Consider the following 23,823-nt stretch of genomic DNA (forward strand, 5'->3'; position numbering starts at 1 on the left):
ATCCTTCCACATCAGCCTCCCAGAGTGTTGGCATTATAGACATGAGCCACACCTGGCTGCTTTTATTTTTATTTTTATTTTTTTTTATTTTTATTTATTTATTTTTTTTGAGACGGAGTCTCGCTCTGTCGCCCAGGCTGGAGTGCAGTGGCGCGATATCGGCTCACTGCAAGCTCCACCTCCCGGGTTCACACCATTCTCCCGCCTCAGCCTCCGAGTAGCTGGGACTACAGGCGCCCGCCACCACGCCTGGCTAGTTTTTTGTATTTTTAGTAGAGACGGAGTTTCATCATGTTAGCCAGGATGGTCTCGATCTCCTGACCTTGTGATCCACCCGCCTCGGCCTCCCAAAGTGCTGGGATTACAGGCTTGAGCCACCGCGCCCGGCCTTTTTTTTTTTTTTTTTTTTTTTGAGACGGAGTCTCGCTCTGTCACCCAGGCTGGAGTGCGGTGGCCGGATCTCAGCTCACTGCAAGCCCCGCCTCCCGGGTTCACGCCATTCTCCTGCCTCAGCCTCCCGAGTAGCTGGGACTATAGGCACCCGCCACCTCGCCCGGCTAGTTTTTTGTATTTTTTAGTAGAGACGGGGTTTCACCGTGTTAGCCAGGATGGTCTCGATCGCCTGACCTCGTGATCCGCCCGCCTCCCAAAGTGCTGGGATTACAGGCGTGAGCCACCGCGCCCGGCCTGCTTTTATTTTTAAAGTATAATAGTGTCCCACCTTCAGATAACCTGCCCTCCTTCACATTTTGGAATATTTCTCTTTATTTTACAGAAAGTTGTTTTTGTTTATAAAGTCTTGTGTATTTGCATTTCCTTTTCCCAAGTTATTTTTGCATACTGTATCAAGCGTTTTCCCATGTTAAAAATCTTTGATGACTGGGCGCAGTGGCTCACGCCTGTAATGCCAGCACTTTGGGAGGCTTAGGCGGGTGGATCACGAGGTCAGGAGTTCGAGACCAGCCTGGCTAATATGGTGAAACCCCATCTCTACTTAAAAAAAAAAATAGCCAAGTGTGGTGGTGCATGCCTGTAGTCCCAGCTACTCAGGAGGCTGAGGCAGAAGAATCGCTTGAACCTGGGAGGTGGAGGTTGCAGTGAGCCAAGATCGTGCCACTGCACTCCAGCCTAGGTAACAGAGCGAGACTCCATCTCAAAAGAAAAAAAAATCCTTTATAAATACATACATTTTGTTTCAAAACGTTTCTTTCTAGGTTCATAATATTTACTTAAATTTATTAGAGTTTGTTTTAACCATTCTACTTTTAGGCATTTAGGTTTACGTGTTTATTTTGTTAGGATAAGTAGTGATGCGAAACTTTTAATTTAATAAAAGGTAAACCATGTTCTGCAAATGAAGCATCAGTAAGAATTTACATTTTTCTTTAAATGATTTGTTGTTGATTTCTTTCATGTGATAGGTTTGTGGGAATTGCAAACATTTTCACAAATGTAGTTGCTGGTTTTTTATTTTATGCTTTTTACCCCTAGTAGAAATATAATTTTGCTTTTAGTTACATTAAAAATTATTTTGTTAAATGGTAGCAACCTTTTTGTTTTGTTTTCTTTTTAAGAAATGTGGTTTGGTTTTGAGCTGGAAGAGAGTACAAGGTGCTTCCGGAAAGCTTCAAGGTATGTCATTTTTTTCCTTATTTGCTGAAATCACTTTAACAAACTGTGTGCTTACATCACTTTGAATGACTTACTCTCATTGTCTTTATTGGTGAGACTTATTTTATTAGCACTCTTTGTGCTCTTTTTTATTGAAATAGGGTTAAAAGGCAGTTTGGGAAAATATTGGCTGAGAATTGAGATCTGAAGGAGGAAAAAGGTAACAGGAAAGGAAAAAATTAAAATTGCTCAATTTAACTGTTTTCTTGTGCTTTCCAAAGTTTCTTGTCTCAAGAAATGACTGCATGATCAAGATGGAACAATTAGAAGTTAGTGTTAGTAAGGGAGAAGAAGAAGAGACAATCATGGTTTGTTAACTTTTTTTTTTTTTCTTTTGAGACCTACTCTCACTCTGCACCCAGGCTGGAGTACAGTGGTGTGATCTTGGCTCACTGCATCCTCTGCCTTCTGGGTTGGAGCAGTTCACCTGCTTCAGCCTCCTGAGTAGCTGGGAATACAGGTGTGCGCCACCATGCCTGGCTAATTTTTGTATTTTTAGTAGAGACGGAGTTTCACCATGTTGGCCAGGCTGGTCTCAAACTCCTGACCTCAGATGATCCACCCAACTTGACCTTCTAAAATGCTGGGATTACAGGCAGGAGCCACCACACCTGGCCTCAAATGTCAATTTTTTAAATAGTTCATTTGATTCAGGATCTATATGAAGTCCACACATTGCAACTAGTTGGCAATTTGTTTTAAGTCTCCTAATATTTTATTATTAGCACCATCCTCTAACCAACTGAGCTAACTGACCATACTCTTAATATTTTAAATTATTCTATTTCTAATTTCCTTGCAGTTTATTTGTTGAAGAAACTGGGTCATTTGTGCAATAGTATTTTTTAAGTCGAGTTTTGCTGAATGCAGCTCCAGTACTATAATTTGCCATTAATCTATCCTCTGTATTTTCTGTAAAGTGGTCACTAGTTGTACTTGATGTGTGTTGTGTGGTGTTTTTTTTTTTTTTTTTTTTTTTTTGGAGACAGAGTTTTGCTCTTCTTGCCCCAGGCTAGAGTGCAATGGTACAATCTCGGCTCACTGCAACTTCCACCTCCTGGTTTTAAGCAGTTCTCCTGCCTCAGCCTCCCGAGAAGCTGGGATTATAGGCATGTGCCACCATGCTCGGCTAATTTTTTATTTTTAGTAGAGATGGGGTGTCTCCTTATTGGTCAGGCTGGTCTCGAACTCCCAACCTCAGGTCATCTGCCTGCCTTGGCCTCCCAAAGTGCTGAGATTAGAGGCACGAGCCACCGCTCCCTGCTACTATGTTATTTGAAACGCAGTCTTGCTCTGTTGCCCAGGCTGGAGTGCAGTGGCGCGATCTTGGCTCACTACAACCTCTGCCTCCCGGGTTTAAGCGATTCTCCTGCCTCAGCCTCCTGCGTAGCTGGGATTACAGGCACCCGCCACCGTGCCTGGCTAATTTTTGTATTTTTAGTAGAGACGGGGTTTCACCATATTGGTCAGGCTGGTCTTGAGCTGCTGACCTCATGATCCGCCCATCTCAGCCTCCCAAAGTACTGAGATTACAGGCATGAGCCACTGCTCCCGGCCGCTATTTTTATTTATTTTTTTGTGCTTTTATTCTAGCACCTTATAGCCAGAATACTATAAAGGTAGTGTTCTTCCATCAGGGAACACATATGAGATTGTCTTTTTTGTGTATGTAATAGCATCAGTGTTGCCAGTGCCTAGATTGATTAATTCATTAGGAAGTAATTCATCAGTAGTCTTTTTTTTTTGTTTTTGAGACAGAGTCTTCTGTTGCCAGGCTGGAGTGCAGTGGTGCGATCTTGGCTCACTGCAACCTCAGACTCCCTGGTTCAAACAATTCTCCTGCCTCAGCCTCCTGAGAAGCTAGGATTACAAGCACATGCCACCACACCCAGCTAATTTTTGTATTTTTAATAGAGACGGGGTTTTACCATGTTGGCTAGGATGGTCTTGATCTGACCTCATGAGCCACTGCTCCCGGCCTCATCAGTAGTATGTTTTGAAGAATTCTGTCATTCTTTCATTGAGCAACAAATCTTTTTCATGTATTAGTAGAATGCTTCTCTATGGAGAAAGTTGCCCCTGCATCTACTATTTGGTAACTTAGAGGCATTTTTGTTGTTCTTTTTTTTTTTTTTTTTTTTTTTTGAGACGGAGTCTCGCTCTGTCGCCCAGGCTGGAGTGCAGTGGCGCGATCTCGGCTCACTGCAAGCTCCGCCTCCCGGGTTCACGCCATTCTCCTGCCTCAGCCTCCCGAGTAGCTGGGACTACAGGCGCCCACAACCGCGCCCGGCTAATTTTTTGTATTTTTAGTAGAGACGGGGTTTCACCGTGGTCTCGATCTCCTGACCTTGTGATCCGCCCGCCTCGGCCTCCCAAAGTGCTGGGATTACAGGCGTGAGCCACCGCGCCCGGCAACATTTTTGTTGTTCTTGAGATGGAGTTTTTTGCTCTTGTTGCCCAGGCTGGAGTGCAATGGCACCATCTCAACTCACTGCAACCTCTGCCTCCTGGGTTCAAGCGATTCTCTTGCCTCAGCCTCCTGAGTAGCCGGGGTTACAGGCGCCCACCACCACGCCTGGTTAATTTTTTGGTTTTTTTGGTAGAGGCGGGATTTTGCCATGTTTGCCAGGGAAGTCTTGAACACGTGACTTCAGGTGATCCATCCACCTCAGTCTCCCAAAGTGCTGGGATTACAAGCTTGAGCCACCATGCCTGGCATAGAGGCATATTTAATACAGAAAAGGCAGGATAAATGCCCTAGCTTTCTTTCTTAAAACAATGAGTTGGTATCCTCAGCATTCTCTAGCAGTAACTGATTTTCTTTTTTCTTTTAAATTATTGTGAACTTACGAATTGAAGCATATTTAGTATTACTGTATTTAATGTGGATTCTTTGTAGTTATTATCACCATTAAAACTTAACTTAAATTGCGGCCGGGCGCGGTGGCTCAAGCCTGTAATCCCAGCACTTTGGGAGGCCGAGATGGGCGGATCACGAGGTCAGGAGATCGAGACCATCCTGGCTAACACGGTGAAACCCTGTCTCTACTAAAAATACAAAAAACTAGCTGGGCGAGGTGGCGGCGCCTGTAGTCCCAGCTACTCGGGAGGCTGAGGCAGGAGAATGGCGTAAACCCGGGAGGCGGAGCTTGCAGTGAGCTGAGATCCGGCCACTGCACTCCAGCCCGGGCGACAGAGCCAGACTCCGTCTCAAAAACAAAACAAAACAAAACAAAACAAAACTTAAATTGTCTCTGCACTTTATACATCTCCAGTGGTTTTGACATGACCCTGAACGCCTTTGACAGCTGCTTTGTTATCTGGTATGACAATTTGTTCCAAGGTCATCTAGTATAATAGTGTTTTGGCCCCAGACTTAGAATCAGCCATTTCTCCAGGGGAAATTGTTTTGAAGATCACGATCTGGGCATGAGGTGCACTCGTATTAACAGTGGTTTGGGATGGGCATGGTGGCTCATGCTTGTAATCCCAGCATTTTGGGAGACTGAGGCAGGCGGGTCAAGAGATCAAGACCATCCTGGCCAACATGTCTACTAAAAATACAGAAATTAGCTGGATGTGGTGGCGCGCGCCTGTAGTCTGAGCTACTCAGGAAGCTGACGCAGGAGAATTGCTTCAACCCAGGAGGCAGAGTTTGCAGTGAGCTGAGATCGCACCACTACACTCCAGCCTGGCGACAGAATGAGACTCCGTCTAAAAAAAATTAAAAAGCAGTGATTTGGTGTTTGCTTTTAGATTTTTCCAGTGTATACTAATTCAGATTAAGGACTAAAAGGTTTTTATTTAACCTGTTCTGTCATATATCTGTATCTCCTTTTTCCCCACACTGAGTTCCCTGAGTTTCAAGGCCATTGGGGATGATAGAATATTAATTACTGAGTTGCTTTATCTCACATTGCACATAGAACAGTTTAAGACTTAACCATTGGCACTATCACTAGCAATATGATCATTTTAAATTACTTTTCCTTTTTTTGAGATAGGATCTCTCTCTATTGCCCAGGCTGGAGTGCAGTGGGGGCAATCTCAGCTTACTGCAACTTCTGCCTCCTGGGTTCAAGCAGTTCTCCTGCCTCAGCCTCCCTAGTAGCTGGGACTACAGGCATGCGCCACCACACCCAGCTAGTTTTTGTATTTTTAGTAGAGACAGGGTTTCACCATGTTGGCCAGGCTGGTCTGGAACTCCTAATCTGAGGTAATCCGCCTGCCTCTGTCTCCCAGAGTGCTGGGATTACAGGTGTGAGCCACTGTGCCCGGCCTGAAGGTACTTTTTTGAGGGGCATATCTGTTTGTCTTTATGGTATAGCATGCTGAAAATGTTATAGTCAAATTTACTATTTTAATATCAGTAGTTTTTTTCTGTTTCATGTCATTATATACATGTTTAGATTTATTTGATTTTATTTTCAATTTGTTGGTTGCCCTTAGATTTAATTTTGTTTTAATATCTCTGTTAAAGTCATCTTAATAGCAAGATTGACTAGTTATAAAAGGAAATAGATATAAGCAAAATAGACTGGTAACTAGGATACAAGATCACTAATTCTGTAATTTAACATCTCAGAATTGAAAAGTGCATTGTTTATGTTCCTGTAGTCTGTTCTTATTTGTGGCTGTTTGGGAGTCTAGATAGGGTGAATTTATGAAATAATCGACTTCCTTTAATCATGAATTTCATTGACTCTGCTAAGTATTTTATCAGAGCTTCTAATGAGTATCAGTTTGTCTGATTTGAATTTTTCTTCCTCTCCTCTGTTTTTCCCTTTTTTCCCCCTTTGGTTGTTTGAGGGCACTAAAAGTGAAATGGTTATCAAAAGGAATTTGTGGACAGGGGTGGAATTATGAATTGAGTGGTCTTTGTATTAAAACATTTGGACTCTAGTAATTCTACTTTTCCATATTTTTTTTTCTTTTGTAAGTGGATTGATATTTGACTAATTGTTTTCATCCATTGCTAGCCTTTGGATTCTGTGAGTACAAGGAGCCAGAATCTACTCTCCGTGCACTCAGATTATTACATGACCTGCAAATTGGAGAGAAAAAGCTACTCGTTAAAGTTGATGCAAAGACAAAGGCGCAGCTAGATGAATGGAAAGCGAAGAAGAAAGCTTCTAATGGGGTATGTTTTCTGTCGGGGTATCTTTTCTAGGCCAGGCTGTGCTATTTCAGTGTAATGCTTCTCATTATAAATGAATCTAATATGGGGCTTCAAAAGATCATCATGTATGTGCTTGTGGCTTAAATGTCGGAGGGTATTTGATAGTTTGTAGTTATTTTAAGTCTTATCTACCCATAGTGGGTGGATGACTGTTGGTTTGCTTGTTCCAGGTTGGGATGAAAGTAGTAAGGGAGGCTGGACAAGGTTAACTTGCCAGAGAAAACACTGGTACAGACTATTCCAAACAGAGCTAATTCATTAAGGCAGCTTTGTAAGTAAGTACAAAATATATTTCAACCTACACAATTTTTCTTAGTTTCCCTCTCTTTTAGAAGTACACCAACTCTAAAATGAATGAAACTCTGATTACTTGCCTTAGCTTGGGGGATTTATTCAAGCTATGCTAAGTGAAGCTAAAATAAAGGACATGGTTGTATATTGTATTGTAATGTATATATTATTACTCCCTCAACAAAGTGAAACATAGCTAAAACTTGAGTATATATTTCCTTCATTTCTCTTCTTAGTTCCTTTTTGGCATCTCATGCTGAACAAATGCAAAATAGATTTATTATTGCCTTCTCCCAACACAAAACCAGAAGTGTCTTTCGCTGTCATCAAATTTTTATTATCTTTCAAAATAGAAATTGCTTTCTGGGCCTGGCGCGGTGGCTCATGCCTGTAGTCCCAGCATTTTGGGAGGCCGACACCGGCGGATCACGAGATCAGGAGATCAAGACCATCCTGGCTAACATAGTGAAAGCCGGTCTCTACTAAAAATAGAAAAAATGAGCCGGGCATGGTGGCGGGCGCCTGTAGTCCCAGCTACTTGGGAGGCTGAGGCAAGAGAATGGCGTGTACCCAGGAGGCGGAGCTCGCAGTGAGCCAAGATCACGCCACTGCGCTCCAGCCTGGGTCACTGCACTCCAGCCTGGGTGACAGAGCGAGACTGTCTCAAAAAAAACAAAAGAGAGAAAGAAAGAAGTCACTTTCTGCTGGACGTGGTGGCTCATGCCTGTAATCCCAGCACTTTGGGAGGCAGAGGCAGGCGGATCACCTGAGGTCAGGAGTTCGAGACCAGCCTGGCGAACGTGGCAAAACCCTGTCTCTACTAAAAATACAAAAAATTAGCCTAGCATTGTGGCGGTTGCCTGTAATCACAGCAACCCGGAGGCTGAGGCAGGAGAATCGCTTGAACTGGAGAGGTGGAGGTGCAGTGAGTTGAGATCGAGCCATTGTATTCCAGCCTGGGCAACTAGAGCGAAACTCTGTCTCCCTGCTGCCAAAAAAGAAAAAAGAAATACCTTTCATGTCCCCTCCAAGTCCTTTGTTTAAAAAAAACAAAACAAAACAAAACACCAAACCCAAAAAGCCCACAAAATGAAGCAAAGTATAAATAAGCAATTAAATGCCACCTATAATCCCATCATCATAAGTAACACTAGATAGTTTGGATGTATGTTCTTCTGGACATTTTTCTGTGTATGAATGTAGTTTTTTTCTTTTTTGACACAGTGTCTCTGTCGTTCAGGCTAGAGTGCAGTGGTGTAATCTTGGCTTACTGCAACCTCTGCCTCCCGTGTTCAGGTGATTCTCCTGCCTCAGCCTCCTGAGTAGCTGGGGTTACAGGCATCCGCCACCACATTCAGCAAATTTTTGTATTTTTAGTAGAGATGGGGTTTCACCATGTTGGCCAGGCTGGTCTGGAAATCCTGACTTCAAGTAATCTGCTCTCCTTGGCCTCCCAAAGTGCTGGGATTACAGGTGTGAGCCACCATGCCTGGCCAAATGTAGATTTTTGGTTGTTTTTTGGTGGTTTTTTTTTTGAGATGGAGTCTCACTCTCTTGCCCAGGCTGGAGTGCAGTGGCGTGACCTCAGCTCACTGCAACCTCCACCTCCCAGATTCAAGTGATTCTCCCTCCACAGCCTCCCAAATAGCTGGGATTACAGGTGCCTGCCACCAGGCTCGGCTCAGCTACTTTTTCTGTTTTCACTATGTAGGTGAGGCTGGTCTTGAACCTTAGGCGATCCGCCTGCCTCGGCCTCTCTAAAGTGCTGGGATTACGTGCAAGCCACTCTGCCCGGCCAGCATTGCCTGTATTTCTAAAACAAGTATAATTTTATCACACTCTTGCTTATTATATGAGACCCATCCTTAATGATTTTAGATTTCTTACAGAAAAAAGACCCCCCCCCCCCGCCTTTTTTTTTTTTTTCTGACTCCGTCTTGCCCTGTCGCCCAGGCTGGAGTGCAGTGGCAAAATCTTGGCTCACTGCAACCTCCACCTCCTGGGTTCAGGTGATTCTCCTGCTTTGGCCTACCGAGTAGCTGAGTTTATAGGCACCCGCCACCACCCCTGGCTCATTTTTATATTTTTAGTAGAGGTGGGATTTCTCCATGTTTTCCAGGCTGGTCTTGAACTCCTGACCTCAGGTGATCCACCTGCCTTGGCCTCCCAAAGTGCTGGGATTACAGGCGTGAGCCATGGTGCCCGGCATAAAGCCCATATTTTTAGGATGACATTCAAGGCTCGCTCCAGCCCACCTTTCTAACTTCCTTCTTTCCTCCTCTGCATATACTACTGCATGTACCTCCACAATCTTCCTTTTTGCTTTGCTGGCATCTCATGTCTTTGTTCCCTATCCAAGCTCCCTGTTGAAATTCTATCCATACTTATAATTAACATGTCCCTTGATTAATATAGACTTTATCAGCCTACCCTCAGTTTCTCTCAGACAGAATTAAGTCCTCTGTTCCCGTATAAAGCAGATCTTTGTAGCTGTTTTAGTAAATATTGTTTATATGTCTCTCTCTTTCACAGCCCTTTGTTACCCATCTCATTCCCATATCCTCTTTCAACCCCCATCTCTGATTACAAATAGAAAGGGTGATAAGTTTGTGGGCTGTGTCTCTTTAATCTTGTACCTCAGCAGCACCTAGGACAGTGTCTTGCCTAAAGCAAGGATGGAATTAACATTTGTTAACAGTTGCTTATCTGTCAGTCTTACTATCCTTACCCTGCTTCATAAGGAAATTATATTTATATTTTATTTCAAATCAGTAATACTGCCTGTCACATCACTAAAACCTCAAAAAAACAGAAATGTTTGAAATAAGAATTTTCAGGTTTGCCTTGTTGTGATGACTGTATACTAACTAGTTAAAGGTATGGATTCAGTACCTTCAAAGTGTTCTGATTTGCTAGGACTCACTGTTTTCTTGTGTTTAATCTTCGGTTTGTGAGGTCATTTAATTTGTAGCATTTGTAAATGTTATACTGAAAAACTCTGAAAATGAAATAAATCACTATACTACGTATTTTTATAAATTAGGAAAGGTGACTTGGCATTTCTTGCTTGCTTGCTTGCTTTTTTTGGCGTGAGGACAGAGTGTTGCTCTGTCACCCAGGCTCGAGTGTGGGGTGGTGTGATCTCTGCTCACTGCAACCTCCTATTCCCAGGCTCCAGTGATCCTTCTGCCTCAGCTGGGACTACAGGTATGTACTACCATACCTGACTAAGTTTTATATTTTTTGTTGAGGTGGGGTTTCACTGTGTTGTCCAGGCTGGCCTTGAACTCCTGGACTTAAGTGATCCACCTACCTCAGCCTTCCAAAGTGCTAGGATTACAGGCAGGAGCCACTGTGCCCAAGAAATGTTGATTTCTTGTATAATCAACATTAGCCAGAGTAACCACACTTCAGATCTGTTTGTTGGTCTTCAGGAAAAGCAATATGTGTCTGGATGTGGTGGCTCACACCTGTAATCCCAGCACTTTGGGAGTCCGAGGTTGGAGGATCACCTGAGGTCAGGAGTTTGAAACCAGCCTGGCCAACATGGTGAAACCCTGTCTTTACTGAGAAAGAAATAAAAAAATTAGCCGGATGTGGTGGCGCACACCTGTAATCCTAGCTACTTGGGAGGCTGAGGCAGGAAAATCACTTAAACCTGGGAGGCAGAGGTTGCAGTTAGCCGTGATTGCGCCACTGCAGTCCAGCTTGGGTGATAGAGTGAGACTCTGTCTCATGAAAAAGCGAAGTTACATGCAATAAAATCACACAGAAAAATTATTTTTAATAAAATGAAATTAAAACAGTTGACAGACATCAGTTATATGATTTATTGTTCCAACTGTATATGTGTATTTCTGAGTGCCCTTTGGCTTCTTGCCCAGTGGTACTTGAAGTCATAGGATAAACATGGCATATTTTCCTAGTGTTAATTTTACTCAACAATATAGGTTAAAAAAGCATTCTATCTGATGTAAAAAATTTTTATCAATAATGTAAGCAAATATTACTATATAGTGGAGTAGATTAGAGATTTGCCATGATTTTTTTTTTTAAGGGTGGTTTTGGGTGGAGGGAGGTAGGAAAGCCGGAGAGGAAAGATTGGAGGGAGGGAGCAGGGGGAGGGGGAAGATGGTGGGTGCGAGATAGATGGCCACTGCCGCCATGATTTTTCAGCATAAAAATATGACATGGTGATTGTTTTTTATTCTTTTTTTTTTTTTTTTTTTTGAGACGGAGTCTGGCTCTGTCGCCCAGGTTGGAGTGCAGTGGCGCAATCTCGGCTCACTGCAAGCTCCGCCTCCTGGGTTCACGCCATTCTCCTGCCTCAGCCTCCCGAGTAGCTGGGACTACAAGCACCCACAACCGCGCCCGGCTAATTTTTTGTATTTTTAGTAGAGACGGGGTTTCACCGTGGTCTCGATCTCCTGACCTTGTGATCCGCCCGCCTCGGCCTCCCAAAGTGCTGTGTTTTTTATTCTTGATCGTTGATTAGTTGGAGAAATTTAGAAGGCTGTTACTTAAGTAGAGGATAGGAGAACAAGACATTGAGAACCCTTTGTGTTGCTTTATTAGGCATTTTCCTCTGAGGCGGAAGAGAAAACAGTTCCGTATTTCTCATTGATTAAAAAGGAAACATGAGTTTGTCTAGGAGAGCAATATATTTTTCATGATCCAGAATTTTCTTTCTTTTTTTAATGAGATGGAGTCTCGCTGTGTTGCCCAGGCTGGTGTCTACCTCCTGGGCTAGGCTCAAGCAGTTCTCCTGCCTCGGACTTCCAAGGTGCTGGGTTTACAGGCATGAGCCACTGTGCCCAGCCATATTCAGAATTTTAAGAAGAATTTTGGACATGTATAAGATATCTTGTCAAACAACTTGACTGAACAGTTTAATGTAGATTTTGCAGAATTTACAGGAGTAAATTTTTTTCTTTCATTTCTTACTGACCTTTAGTAGTAAAAGTATTCTGTGTGAGGTGGCCATGCTAATTTAGTTCATGTCCTATTGCTTTCTGGCTGTCCAGCAAAAATAGCATAGGAGACAGTATATCTGCTTGTATGTCACAAGTCACAGTTAATTAACCATATATTCAAGAATGAACACTGACAAGTGCTGGAAACACAGTTATTCTCTGGAAAGAACCTGTTAATAGAGGACAGCTGCTGCAGGTGAACATCTTTGTCTGGAAATTAGCCTAGTTGAGTCTACATTTTCTCAAAAGAAAGAACTGTGCATTTCCTTAAGTTTTTTAAAAGGTTCGTACTTTGCATTCTAGAACTCATTGTCAAAGAATGAGCCCAGCAGAGCTGTTTAACTTCACAGCCACTAGCTTTACTATTGAAATTTTAATTTCTCTGAAAAGAACCAACTAGGTGGGCCATGTAAACATTACAGACAATCTATCAGCTTCCTATATGGCTGAATCCTTGACCTTTTGTTTCCCAGTATTATTGAATATGCTTTCTGGTTTCTCCCGCTTCGCCCTCCAAAGTCTCACTCTTGTCTCCCAGGCTGGAGTGCAACCTCCACCTCCTGGATTCAGGCAATTCTCCTGCCTCAACCTCTTGAGGAACTGGGAGTACAGGCACCCGCCACCACTCCTGGCTAATTTTTTGTATTTTTAGTAGAGATGGGTTTCTCCATGTTGGCTAGGCTAGTCTTGAACTTCTGACCTCAGGTGGTCCACCCACCTAGGCCTCCCAAAGTGTTGGGATTACAGGTGTGAGCCACCGCGCCTGGCCATCTGGTTTCTGAAGTATAAGAAAAAAACGGAAAATCAGAAAATTGTGTATGGTTGATATTCCAGAGATAGAGCTTTAGATGAAACTTGCCAGTCTGTGGAGTGTCTTTCTAACCTGATCATCTACCATAATCAGTTTTTTTTTTTTTAAATATTAGCAATCAGTTAAGATTTTTGGGTTAATAAACTTTTCTTCTAAAAATGTGAGTTAGTTAATTCCAAATGCTTTTATCTCTAATTCAGGTAAAATAGCCATATTGATATTTAAATTTTGGTTTACAGTGGAAACAATATAAACTCAATTTAGGGTTTATACGGATTTTTTTTTTTTTTTTAAGGAGTCTCGCTGTGTTGCCCAGGCTGGAGTGCAGTGGTGCGATCTTGGCTCACTGTAGTCTCTGCCTCCCGGGTTCAAGTGATTCTCCTGCCTCAGCCTCCCAAGTAGCTGGGACCATGCCTGGCTATTTTTTTGTGTTTTTAGTAGAGACGGGGTTTCACTGTGTTAGCCAGGATGGTGTCCATCTCCTGACCTTGTGAGCCACTGCACCCGGCTGGGGAATTTTTGTGTTTTTTTGGTAGAGACGGAGTTTCACAGCGTTGGTCAGGCTGGTCTCAAACTCCTGACCTTGTGATCCGCCCACCTCAGCCTCCCAAAATGCTGGGATTACAGGAGCGAGTTTTTTTTTTGTGCGGCGGGGAGACAGTCTTGCTGTGTCTCCCAGCCTGGAAGGGAGCGGAGTGATCTCGGCTCACTGCAGTCTCCACCTCCTGGGTTCAAGCAGTTCTCCTGCCTCAGCCTCCCGAATAGCTGAGATTACAGGCACGTGTCACCATGCCCAGCTAATTTTTTGTAACTTTGGTAGAGATGGGGTTTCACCATGCTGGCCAGGCGGGTCTGGAACTCTTGACCTCGTGATCCGCCCGCCTTGGCCTCCCAAAGTGCTGGGATTGCAGGCGTGAGCCACCGTGCCCTGCCAAGTGGTTAGTTTTATAATAACATGTAATGCCTTATATTTAAGTTATCTGTGTCATAACCCATCTGTTACTGTGTATTGGTATAGCTTGAGGAAAAGAGCGCATTTTTCAATTTGAATTTTACTCTGTCTAAGTACAGCATTTTTCTCACCATACGATCTTAAGAATTCGTTGCTAACGAATTCTTAAGGGTGCGGTGGCTCACGCCTGTAATCCCAGCACTTTCAGAGGCCGAGGTGGGCGGAACATGATGTCAGGAGATCGAGACCATCCTAACACAGTAAAACCCCGTCTCTACTAAAAACACAAAAAAATTAGCTGGGCGTGGTAGCGGGCACCTGTAGTCCCAGCTACTCCGGAGGCTGAGGCAGGAGAATGGCGTGAAACCGGGAGGCGGAGCTTGCAGTGAGGTGATATGGTGCCACTGCACTCCAGCCTGGGCAACAGAGCAAGAAAAAAAAAAAAAAAAAAAAAGAATTGAGTAATTAAGAAATAAAATGTTGGCCGAGCGCGGTGGCTCAAGCCTGTAATCCCAGCACTTTGGGAGGCCGAGACGGGTGGATCATGAGGTCAGGAGATCCAGACCATCCTGGCTAACCCAGTGAAACCCCGTCTCTACTAAAAAATACAAAAAACTAGCCAGGCGAGGTAGCGGACGCCTGTAGTCAGCCCAGCTACACTGGAGGCTGAGGTAGAAGAATGGTGGAAACCCAGTAGGCGGAGCTTGCAGTGAGCTGAGATCCAGCCACTGCACTCCAGCTTGAACGACAGAGCGAGACTCCGTCTCAAAAAAAAAAAAAAAAAAAAAAAAGAAGAAGAAAGAAAATGTTTGTCGAATATATATCCATTGGAGACAGCTTTCAGAATGCTGGTGGTCAGCTTATAAAGTTAGTGCTAAGTTACGTTGTTAAGGAGCCACAAGGCATGAAATTCACCTTGAATAGAGTTGCAGGAATTATGACCAAGAGCCAGGCATGTATGCACATGAGCATGGTTCTTGTATGTATCTGAAAATGTGCACAGTATATGTTTACCAAGTAAGTCTTTAAAAACTTTGGGGCATGTACCACTATTGTAGCACGTTAGAAGCCAACAATTTCCCCCACATAGAGGGAATAATCTAGACTTCTTAGAAAATAATAATTATTATTATTGAGATGGAGTTTCGCTCTTTTGCCCAGGCTGGATTGCAGTGGCGTAATCTCTGCTCACTGCAACCACTGCCTTCCGGTTTTAAGCGATTCTCCTGCCTCAGCCTCTCGAGTAGCTGGGATTATAGGCATGCACCACCGCACTCGGCTAATTTTTGTATTTTTAGTAGAGATGGGGTTTCAGCATGTTGGCCAGGCTGGTCTTGATTGAACTCCTGACCTCATGATCCAGCCCCCCTCGGCCTCCCATAGTGCTGGATTACAGGAGTGAGCCCCACCACGCCTGGCCAGAAAATTACTGATAAAGACCTACAAATAGTTACTTTGATTCCTTCTTAGTGTATGGTTTCTATAAGTGGTATTCTTGCATTGTAAGAACTCGTAGAAACCAAATAGGAAATAAGCCATCATTTCAGCCCCTAAACTCCTGATTCTGGCATTTTGGTGTATTTAGCAATCTGATGTTTTTGTTTAATCTACATACAATTTTGTTTATTCTGTGCGGTAGCTTTCACAATTAACTTAAAATTGTATTTTGCCTTTACTGCATAACTGAATTTTCAGCCATTTAGTATCTGTTTAAAAGAATGAACGATTACATACAGTTGTTACTATTTGTGTACCTATTGAGCAAAACAGTCTGAAAACTTGTGAATGGTTTGCAGATGTGTTATAGAGTGTGCTAGTCCTGAAATTTAGGGGCCAGAATTTTTTAGCTATTACAAAAAAGAAAATGAAAACGAGCTAATATCTCAGGAATAGTGAAATTTTAAAAAAATGAAGCTTTTATGATGTTAAGAACAAAACCAACTCTGTGTTTAATAGGACTACAGAGATGTTTTTGAGAAAACATGTATGTTTGTTAACTGTTGTTGTAGAGTGATTTTGATTTTCTTGCTTGATTTTTCTTTCCCCTGAATTTGCTGTTTTCTTTAAGAATGCAAGGCCAGAAACTGTCACTAATGACGATGAAGAAGCCTTGGATGAAGAAACAAAGAGGAGAGATCAGATGATTAAAGGGGCTATTGAAGTTTTAATTCGTGAATACTCCAGTGAGCTAAATGCCCCCTCACAGGAATCTGATTCTCACCCCAGGAAGAAGAAGAAGGAAAAGAAGGAGGACGTATGTGTTCTGACAACAACATATAATTTCTACCATTTGTTTTTTATGATATCACTCTTATGCTTTGATTACATGTCAGTTTTCTTTTTTCTTTCTTTTCTTTTTTTTTTTTTTTTTTTTGAGATGGAGGCTCACTTTGTCTCCTAGACTGGAATGCAGTGGCGCAGTCTCAGCTCACTATAACCTCCGCCTCTGGGGTTCTGTGGGGCATTGTATGTAATCTAGAGAAGTTTTAAAGTATATGGGAGAATGCACATGGGTTATATGCCATATATCCCTCAAGGGATCCACTTGCCTCATTCTCCCAAAGTGCTGGGATACAGGCGTGAGCCACCACTCCCAGCCTTAAAATTTTTTAAAAATTATTTTAAAAAATGGATTAAAAATACATTTTAAACTTTTTTACAGAGACAGGATTTCATTATGTTTTCTAGACTGGTCTCCAACTCCTGGGTTCAGGTTATCCTCCTGTCTCAGCTTCCTAAAGTGCCAGGATTACAGTCGTGAGCCACTGCACCTGACCCTTATTTTACTTTGTTTGCCTATGGTGGTTCTGTCTCTGTTCTAAGCAGGAAACCAGATCTGATTCACTGAAGATTTCCACCCACTCTTAATTTTTAGCTGCCTTTCTTTAGAAACTATGTCGCATTCCCCTCCCTGAACAATAGTGGTATTGAATAATCAAACTGGAGGATTCTGAAAGAACAGTACAACTTGAAACATTCCTCCTCAGTGAATTGATTGCTACCTCTTTGTCGCCCTAAGCTAATTGAACAGTGGGCAGTCCAGGTTGAAAGAAAAGGTTTACTTATTTCCTTTGGATAAACTTAGATAAATTATAGGAAATGTTCTTTTAAAAATAATGGAAGAAACCAGGAGTGGTGGCTGATACATGTAGTCCCAGCAGCTGGGGAGGCTGAGGGGAGGTTTACTTGAGCCCATGAGCCTTGAGTCTAGCCTGGGCCACAGAGCGAGACCCTGTCTGTAAAGTAAGAAGAAAAATCCCACAAATATTGGAAGTCTTTTGTTTTATTTATTTATGTTTTTGAGACAGTATCTTGCTCTGTCACCCAGACTGGAGGATGGTGGCGCAATTACGGCTCACTGCAGCCTTGAATACCCATCCTAAAGTGATCCTCCTGCGTTAGCCTCCTGAGAAGCTGAGACTATAGGCATGTGCCACCATACCCAGCTATTTTTATGTTTTTTGTAGAGACGGGGTTTCACCATGTTGCCCAAGCTGGTGTTGAACTCCTGAGCTTAAATGATCTGCCTGCCTTAGCCTTCCAAAGTGCTGGGACTACAAGCGTGACCCACTCATAGCCAGTGTTTTATATGCATCCATTATATAATAAAAAAGTACTACCTTATATATATATTATGATTAGTTATGAATGGATGGTTACATTTTACATTATTTTAAATTTGAATGCCTTTTTAGGCCATCTTCAGTTTTCTTTGTGGCCAGATACATTTTTATTATTTGGTATGTATTTCCTCATTTGGCCATAGAACTTTCTTTTTTTGTTCTTCTCTCCCCCCCCCCCCCCACTGAGATGGAGTCTCACTCGGTTGCCCAGGTTGGAGTGCAGTGGCTGCGATCTTGGCTCACTGCAAGCTCTGTCTCCCGGGTTCAAGCAATTCTCCTGCCTCAGCCACCATGCCTGGCTGCTTTTTTGTATTTTTAATAGAGATGGGGTTTCACTGTGTTAGCCAGGATGTTGTCGATCTGACCTCGTGATCCGCGTGAGCCACTGTGCCCGACCCATAACTTTTCTAATGAGGTGTATTCTATTAGGAATGGTAATTGGTAGGGTCAGTAAGGTACAGGGTAATTGAGGCCTGTAGAGTTCATTCTTTCTCTTTCTTCATTAGTGGGAAAGGAGAAAAATAACATATTTGTTTGATATGAATTGGGAGGAGATAATAAAATCTTCCTCTGTGGCAGGAGTTATGGATAAATATTGTTGGTATGATTAGAAAGCCCTGCTACTATGAGATCACCTTCTATATTTCCATTTTTTGGGGGTGTTCGAGTATCCAGAGAGGAGGTGGTGTGTGATCAGTTATTGTGAAGAGAGTGAAATCACTTTTATTCGCAAGTAATTTGAAATCAAGAAATTATCACAAAAGTAGTATGAGCTCTGTTTTTCTTTTTTAAAAAAGATTCTTGGTGGATTTTTTCGCAGATTTTCCGCAGATTTCCAGTGGCCCCACTGATCCCTTATCCGCTCATCACTAAGGTTCGTTTAAATTGTAGGCTTTGACAATACCTGTGTTTACTGCTGATTGTTGATTTGTCATTCTTGTCTTTGTGATTTTTCACTATTTAACTTTAGATTGTTAGATTTGTTATTGTGGATGTTCTATTTACTTATTTACTCTTTGAGACTTATACAGAATATCTAACCTTTAACTGTTTATATTGAAGTAGGTTGTTCTTTATTCATTAGCTCCTTTGCTCGTTTTCTTTTAGGAGGATATAAATGCTATAGAAATGGAAGAAGACAAAAGAGACCTGATATCTCGAGAGATCAGCAAATTCAGAGACACACATAAGGTAGTATTCTTGTCTTTTCACTTGATACCAATCTAGACTTTTTACAGAATCCAAAGCAAAGAGACAAAAAAACAACCTTAAATTAGAATATAATTTTAAATGCTTTTTATAGGTTTAATTGATATTTAGATAGAAAAAAGAAACAGAAGACCAATACCATATTAAAGTAGTCCTTGACATATTGTGCTTAGTTTTTTCAGTTACTGACTATTCTGCAGTCATCTCACTTTAATATGAATAGAAGCTAATTTTATTTTTAGATTTCAACATAAACATCAAGGTCAGACTTAGATTCAGGGGGCAGCAGGATAACATACACTGTAGTGTATTTCTGGGGGCAGTTATTTAACTTGATCTTAGGATTACCTTTCTTTAGAGAGCTGAGATTAAAATTTACATTTTATATTTGTATAGATTTAAGTTGAGTGGGGGAGATTTTAAAAAGTAGGTCAGTGGTTACCAGACTTACCAAATTTTAGATGCATGGAAGAACTGTAAATTCCCATAAAGCTAATCTATTCATTGACCCCCACCATTATGATAGAGATCATATGGTGACTAATGCAAGATGAAACTCTCAGCTTGGAAAGTAACAAGGAATAGGATGTAAGTATGAGCTTCTGTTTTTTATTATATTTATGGATGCCCCCTCAGAAAAATATGCAAAGGGGTAACTGGCTTGGAAATGGGTATTTATGCATAGTAAATCCCACTCACGAGTTTTGCCTATTTGAAGCTTCTCTCAATGACAGTGCATCTGTGAATGTTCGCTGGTGTTGAAAATGATGCTTTTGGACGGTGCAATGCAAACACTGCATGACATGTATTTTGATGGTAGAGATAATAAGGTGTTGCTGGTTCTTACTGATAGACTGAGAGATCTTTAACTCAGTGAAATGTTAAATGTTCGTTTTCTCTTTTATTCTTACTTTTTCCCATTGCTTTCAAAATCTGTAGTTCACAAATAATGCCAATGAATCAATGCTGCTGAACACTTACTATCCAGATGCCCAGCCCTTGCTCATATACACAGTGCTTTTTCAAGAATTAAATGTGTCTAAGAGCACAAACATAATTCTCCCAAAATTAATTTTGAGAGTTGAAAAGGTGGTCTATGGGAAATCATTTTAGATGAATAATTTTGGTTAGGTATAATACTCAAATTCAGGACCGAGTAAGCTTAAAAATGGTATATGGTTGTGTGTGTGGTTTACCCCCTTTTTCTTTTTATTTATTTGTTAAACCCTGTCATGTTATTGGTAAATTATGAGGAAATCATGTTTTAAGAAAAATTTGAAAATATATTTGCTTTAAAGTTTGGGAATCTGTCAGGCATTTTACTGCCTTAGTATTATTTCACTGGAGGGAATGTTTTGAATTTTCAGAATGTCTTTTCAAAATAAAAAGAGATCAAAATGAAAAACCAAAACAGTTTTTTTTTTTATTGGGTGGTTTGGCTAAAAGGGTTGTTTGAAACTTCAGTAACAAAAAATGAGCTCAGTGAACCTTTGCATGTTTTGGTATGAGTTTATTAAATAACCACAGACTGTCAGGGTATCAGCGTGGCAGGGGGCGTCCATTTACAGCACGGATGAGTCTGAAGAGAGAATGAGGTAAGATTTATGATTTTTTAAAAATCTGTCCTTTCCTCTTCATTACTTTCTTACGTGATTTTAGACTCGCCTCATTTCCCTTCTCCAGTCTTTATTTTAAAAAATACATGTATATGTTTACATGTATACATATACTTATATACATGTGTATATATCTATCATATATAAACTTTAGGAAACATTTAGTATGGACTAGATTCACTCACTTTTTCATTTACTTAGAATCAAACTTTTGAAATGAGTTCTGAAACAAATGGTTATTTTTATTACTGAATATAAAGAGCACAGTGAAATAAGCAAGAATTAAAAATTGAGGAATTCTACAGGAAAATTAGTATTGGAACAGCTAAAATATTCTGTAAGTATCTATTTCAGAAATAAACAAATTTCTTTATAAGTGTATGCCACTGAGGTAAGTTTTATATAGTCTAGCCTCATTTTACAATATAAATTTTTATATTCATTAGAACTGTTTCAGAAATGAGATTTTTTCCCCGTTTAATAGCTGTCAGTTTCTGTCCTCTTTCTGTCATCTCATTTCATCCCTTTGTAATTTCAATGTATTCAGTTTTGGCTTTGCCTGCATTCTACTTCGATACAGACTGGCACAGCAACTGAATATGTTGCTCATACATTAGCTTTTCTTTCATAACCTGCTATCAGTTCTCTGATCCATGAGGAAGAGAAAGAGAGTATCTGACAGGTAAGATTGCTTTTTAAAGTTGTTTTAAATGCATTACATGACTGAGAAAAGAAAAATGCACATTTTATTGTTGCAGTTTAAAATTTCATTTCGGTGAAACTAAACGTGAAACAAAAGGGATAAATGTGTTTTGTATTGTTTTACCTGTTTGGGATATTTTTTTCTGAGTTTGTGTAGAAACCGTGTGGTACACTGGTAATCTTTTCAGGGTACAAACTGGGTCTGACTTTGTTATTTGGTTTATTTGTGAACCATGTACTTGCTCTTCCTCCCAGAAACATAGCTTGTAGGCAAGGTTAATCCAGTGTTGGCGATCCATGTCCTAGCACAGCATCTGTAAGTTAATGCACAATCATTCCTTCCAAGGATGGATTTATCATTGTAAATATATTTTCATTGTCTTACAGGCATAATGGGCATAAGTGTATTGCTTTTAAATATTTTAAATGAAACTATTACAGTTACATATATTTTGCTTGAAGTGAGTGATTTTCAAACTTTTTGTATTTGGTGGGCTGTCCATCTTGTAATGGTGGGAGTAAATGTTTCCATAGATAATAAAGCAGTTCTTGGCTGAATTCAGCTTGTGTTTCTTTTGGAGGGTGGGCAAATCAGAGGGCAGAGATTATTTAGTTGCATTATAGGTATTCTTCTGTACCACTTGCCCTTTGAAACCCTCAACTTGAGGTAATGCGCAGTCTGGGGTTTTAATTATTATTAATCATCTTGTGGATTTACGGAAATCCATAATGGACAGAGTTGAGTTTTAACCAATGATAGTATTTATAGAAAATATTTCGAACCACCACATTCTTCATGGTCATTTTAGTTAGTACATAGTCATTGAGTGGCCAGCCACACCTGACACAATCTCCCAGCATCCAAGATTGGAGATTCCTGGTCTGTGTAGAGTATATGGTTTTGCACGAAATCTTTCTAGTCTTGTGATTGCTTCAGTTTAATTTGTCACATAAAACCACAAGTATTTAATATTAGTGTATCAGTGGTTTGGTGTTTTTGTTCCCAATATTGGGCATTGCGCCGGGAAAAATCTGAATACTGGAGCTACAGAGTTAACTCTAAAAGTGCTTTTATTGGTTTCTAGAAACTGGAAGAAGAGAAAGGCAAAAAGGAAAAAGAAAGACAGGAAATTGAGAAAGAACGGAGAGAAAGAGAGAGGGAGCGTGAAAGGGAACGAGAAAGGCGAGAACGGGAACGAGAAAGGGAAAGAGAACGTGAACGAGAAAAGGAGAAAGAACGGGAGCGGGAACGAGAACGGGATAGGGACCGTGACCGGACGAAAGAGAGAGACCGAGATCGGGATCGAGAGAGAGATCGTGACCGGGATAGAGAAAGGAGCTCAGATCGTAATAAGGATCGGAGTCGATCAAGGTAAGTCTTTACAGAAGTTACTGTTTCCTAATAGCTTTTATAGAACTACCAGGTAGTCCTCCAGAGTACCATTTGCATTCATGGAATGAGAGGATTTTTTGTGTGTGTGTGAGACATTCTCACTCTGTCACTCAGGCTGGACTGCAGTGGCTGAGCATGGCTCACTGCAATCTCCGCCTCCTGGGTTCAAGTGATTCTCGTTCCTCAGCCTCCCAAGTAGCTGCGATTACAGGTTCATACCACCATGCCCAGCTAATTTTTTGTATTTTTGGTAGAGATGGGGTTTTGCCATGTTAATCAGCCTGGTTTTTGAACTCCTGGCCCCAAGTGATCCGCCTGCCTCAGCCTCCCAAAGTGCTAGGACTAGAGGCGTGAGTCACTGCGCCCGGCCTGAGAATTTTTTTTAGAGACAACTTGGTCTTTGTCTGTCTCTCTCTCTCTTTGTCTCTCTCGCGCGCTCTCTCTCTCTCTCTCTCTCACACACACACACGCACACTCTCACTCACTATGGGTGAAAGTAATAATTTTCAACTCTGGTTAATTTCTGTCTGAAGCCACTTTTTATAGAAACACAGTGGCCACTCAGTGTTCTGGGCAGACATGACTCCCTGCTGTCTCCCTGGGTCTGTGGGTATTTTTTAAGTTGTTATTTTTGTTGAAGTTCTGTATACTGAGACATCAACTCTAGCACCACATCTTTTTAGCTCCTAGCATTTTTATTTGATTTTTTAGCCCACTGCACTGCCACAGCTTAATCTTTCTGTCTATAAATTTACTATCTACCTCTACCTCTGGCTCCTAGTAATTTTGCTCTTTGGAAGGTTTTATTTTTTATTTAAATTTTTTAAATTATATTGGTTAATTTTTTTTTTTTTTTTTTTTGAGGCATGGTCTTGTTCTGTCACCCAAGTTGGAGTGCAGTGGTGCAGTCTTGGCTCATTGCAACCTTTGCCTCCCAGGCTTAAGCAATTCTCCTGCTTCAGCCTCCCGAGTAGCTGGGACTACAGGCACATACCACTGTCCCGGACTAATTTTTGAATTTTTTTTTTTTTAGAGACCAGGTTTTACTATGTTGCCCAGCTGGTCTCGAACTCCTGAGCTCAGGTAATCTGCCCGCCTCAGCCTCCCAAAGTGCTGGGATTACAGGTGTGAGCCACCACGGCCGGCCTTATATTGAATTATTTTGATGAGTCATCTCATTGTTGAGCAATGAGGTATAGCAAACATGAACAAAGGAAGAGGAGAAAGCAGCAAGGAAGAGAGAAAAAGCTCCTTTTTCTTCAAGCTAGTTTTAAAATGTACATTACTGTGTTGCAGTTTCTTTCTTGATTATGGCTAGAGGGAGTTACACTTTAGGTCATTTCACCTAATTGCTAGAACTAGAACTGGAAACTCAACCTTTAGTAGGCATTAAAATTATTTCA

At 41.4% G+C, this 23,823-nt stretch overlaps 1 protein-coding gene across 3 annotated transcripts in view; it reads left to right on the forward strand.

Annotated features, from left to right (window-relative positions):
• The window catches only part of RBM25 (RNA binding motif protein 25), a 69,790-nt gene that overhangs the window by 27,391 nt on the left and 18,576 nt on the right, over nucleotides 1-23,823 (forward strand). For all 3 annotated transcript variants that reach the window (XM_077941336.1, XM_077941337.1, XM_015144046.3), the window contains 6 exons: nucleotides 1,575-1,632; nucleotides 6,651-6,811; nucleotides 15,946-16,131; nucleotides 18,321-18,374; nucleotides 18,608-18,691; nucleotides 22,113-22,399. In XM_077941336.1, coding sequence (XP_077797462.1) covers nucleotides 1,575-1,632; nucleotides 6,651-6,811; nucleotides 15,946-16,131; nucleotides 18,321-18,374; nucleotides 18,608-18,691; nucleotides 22,113-22,399 — 830 coding nt within the window. The remainder of the gene's footprint in view (nucleotides 1-1,574; nucleotides 1,633-6,650; nucleotides 6,812-15,945; nucleotides 16,132-18,320; nucleotides 18,375-18,607; nucleotides 18,692-22,112; nucleotides 22,400-23,823) is intronic.

Source organism: Macaca mulatta, chromosome 7, assembly GCF_049350105.2.
Source record: "Macaca mulatta isolate MMU2019108-1 chromosome 7, T2T-MMU8v2.0, whole genome shotgun sequence".
Taxonomy (NCBI): Eukaryota; Metazoa; Chordata; class Mammalia; order Primates; family Cercopithecidae; genus Macaca; species Macaca mulatta.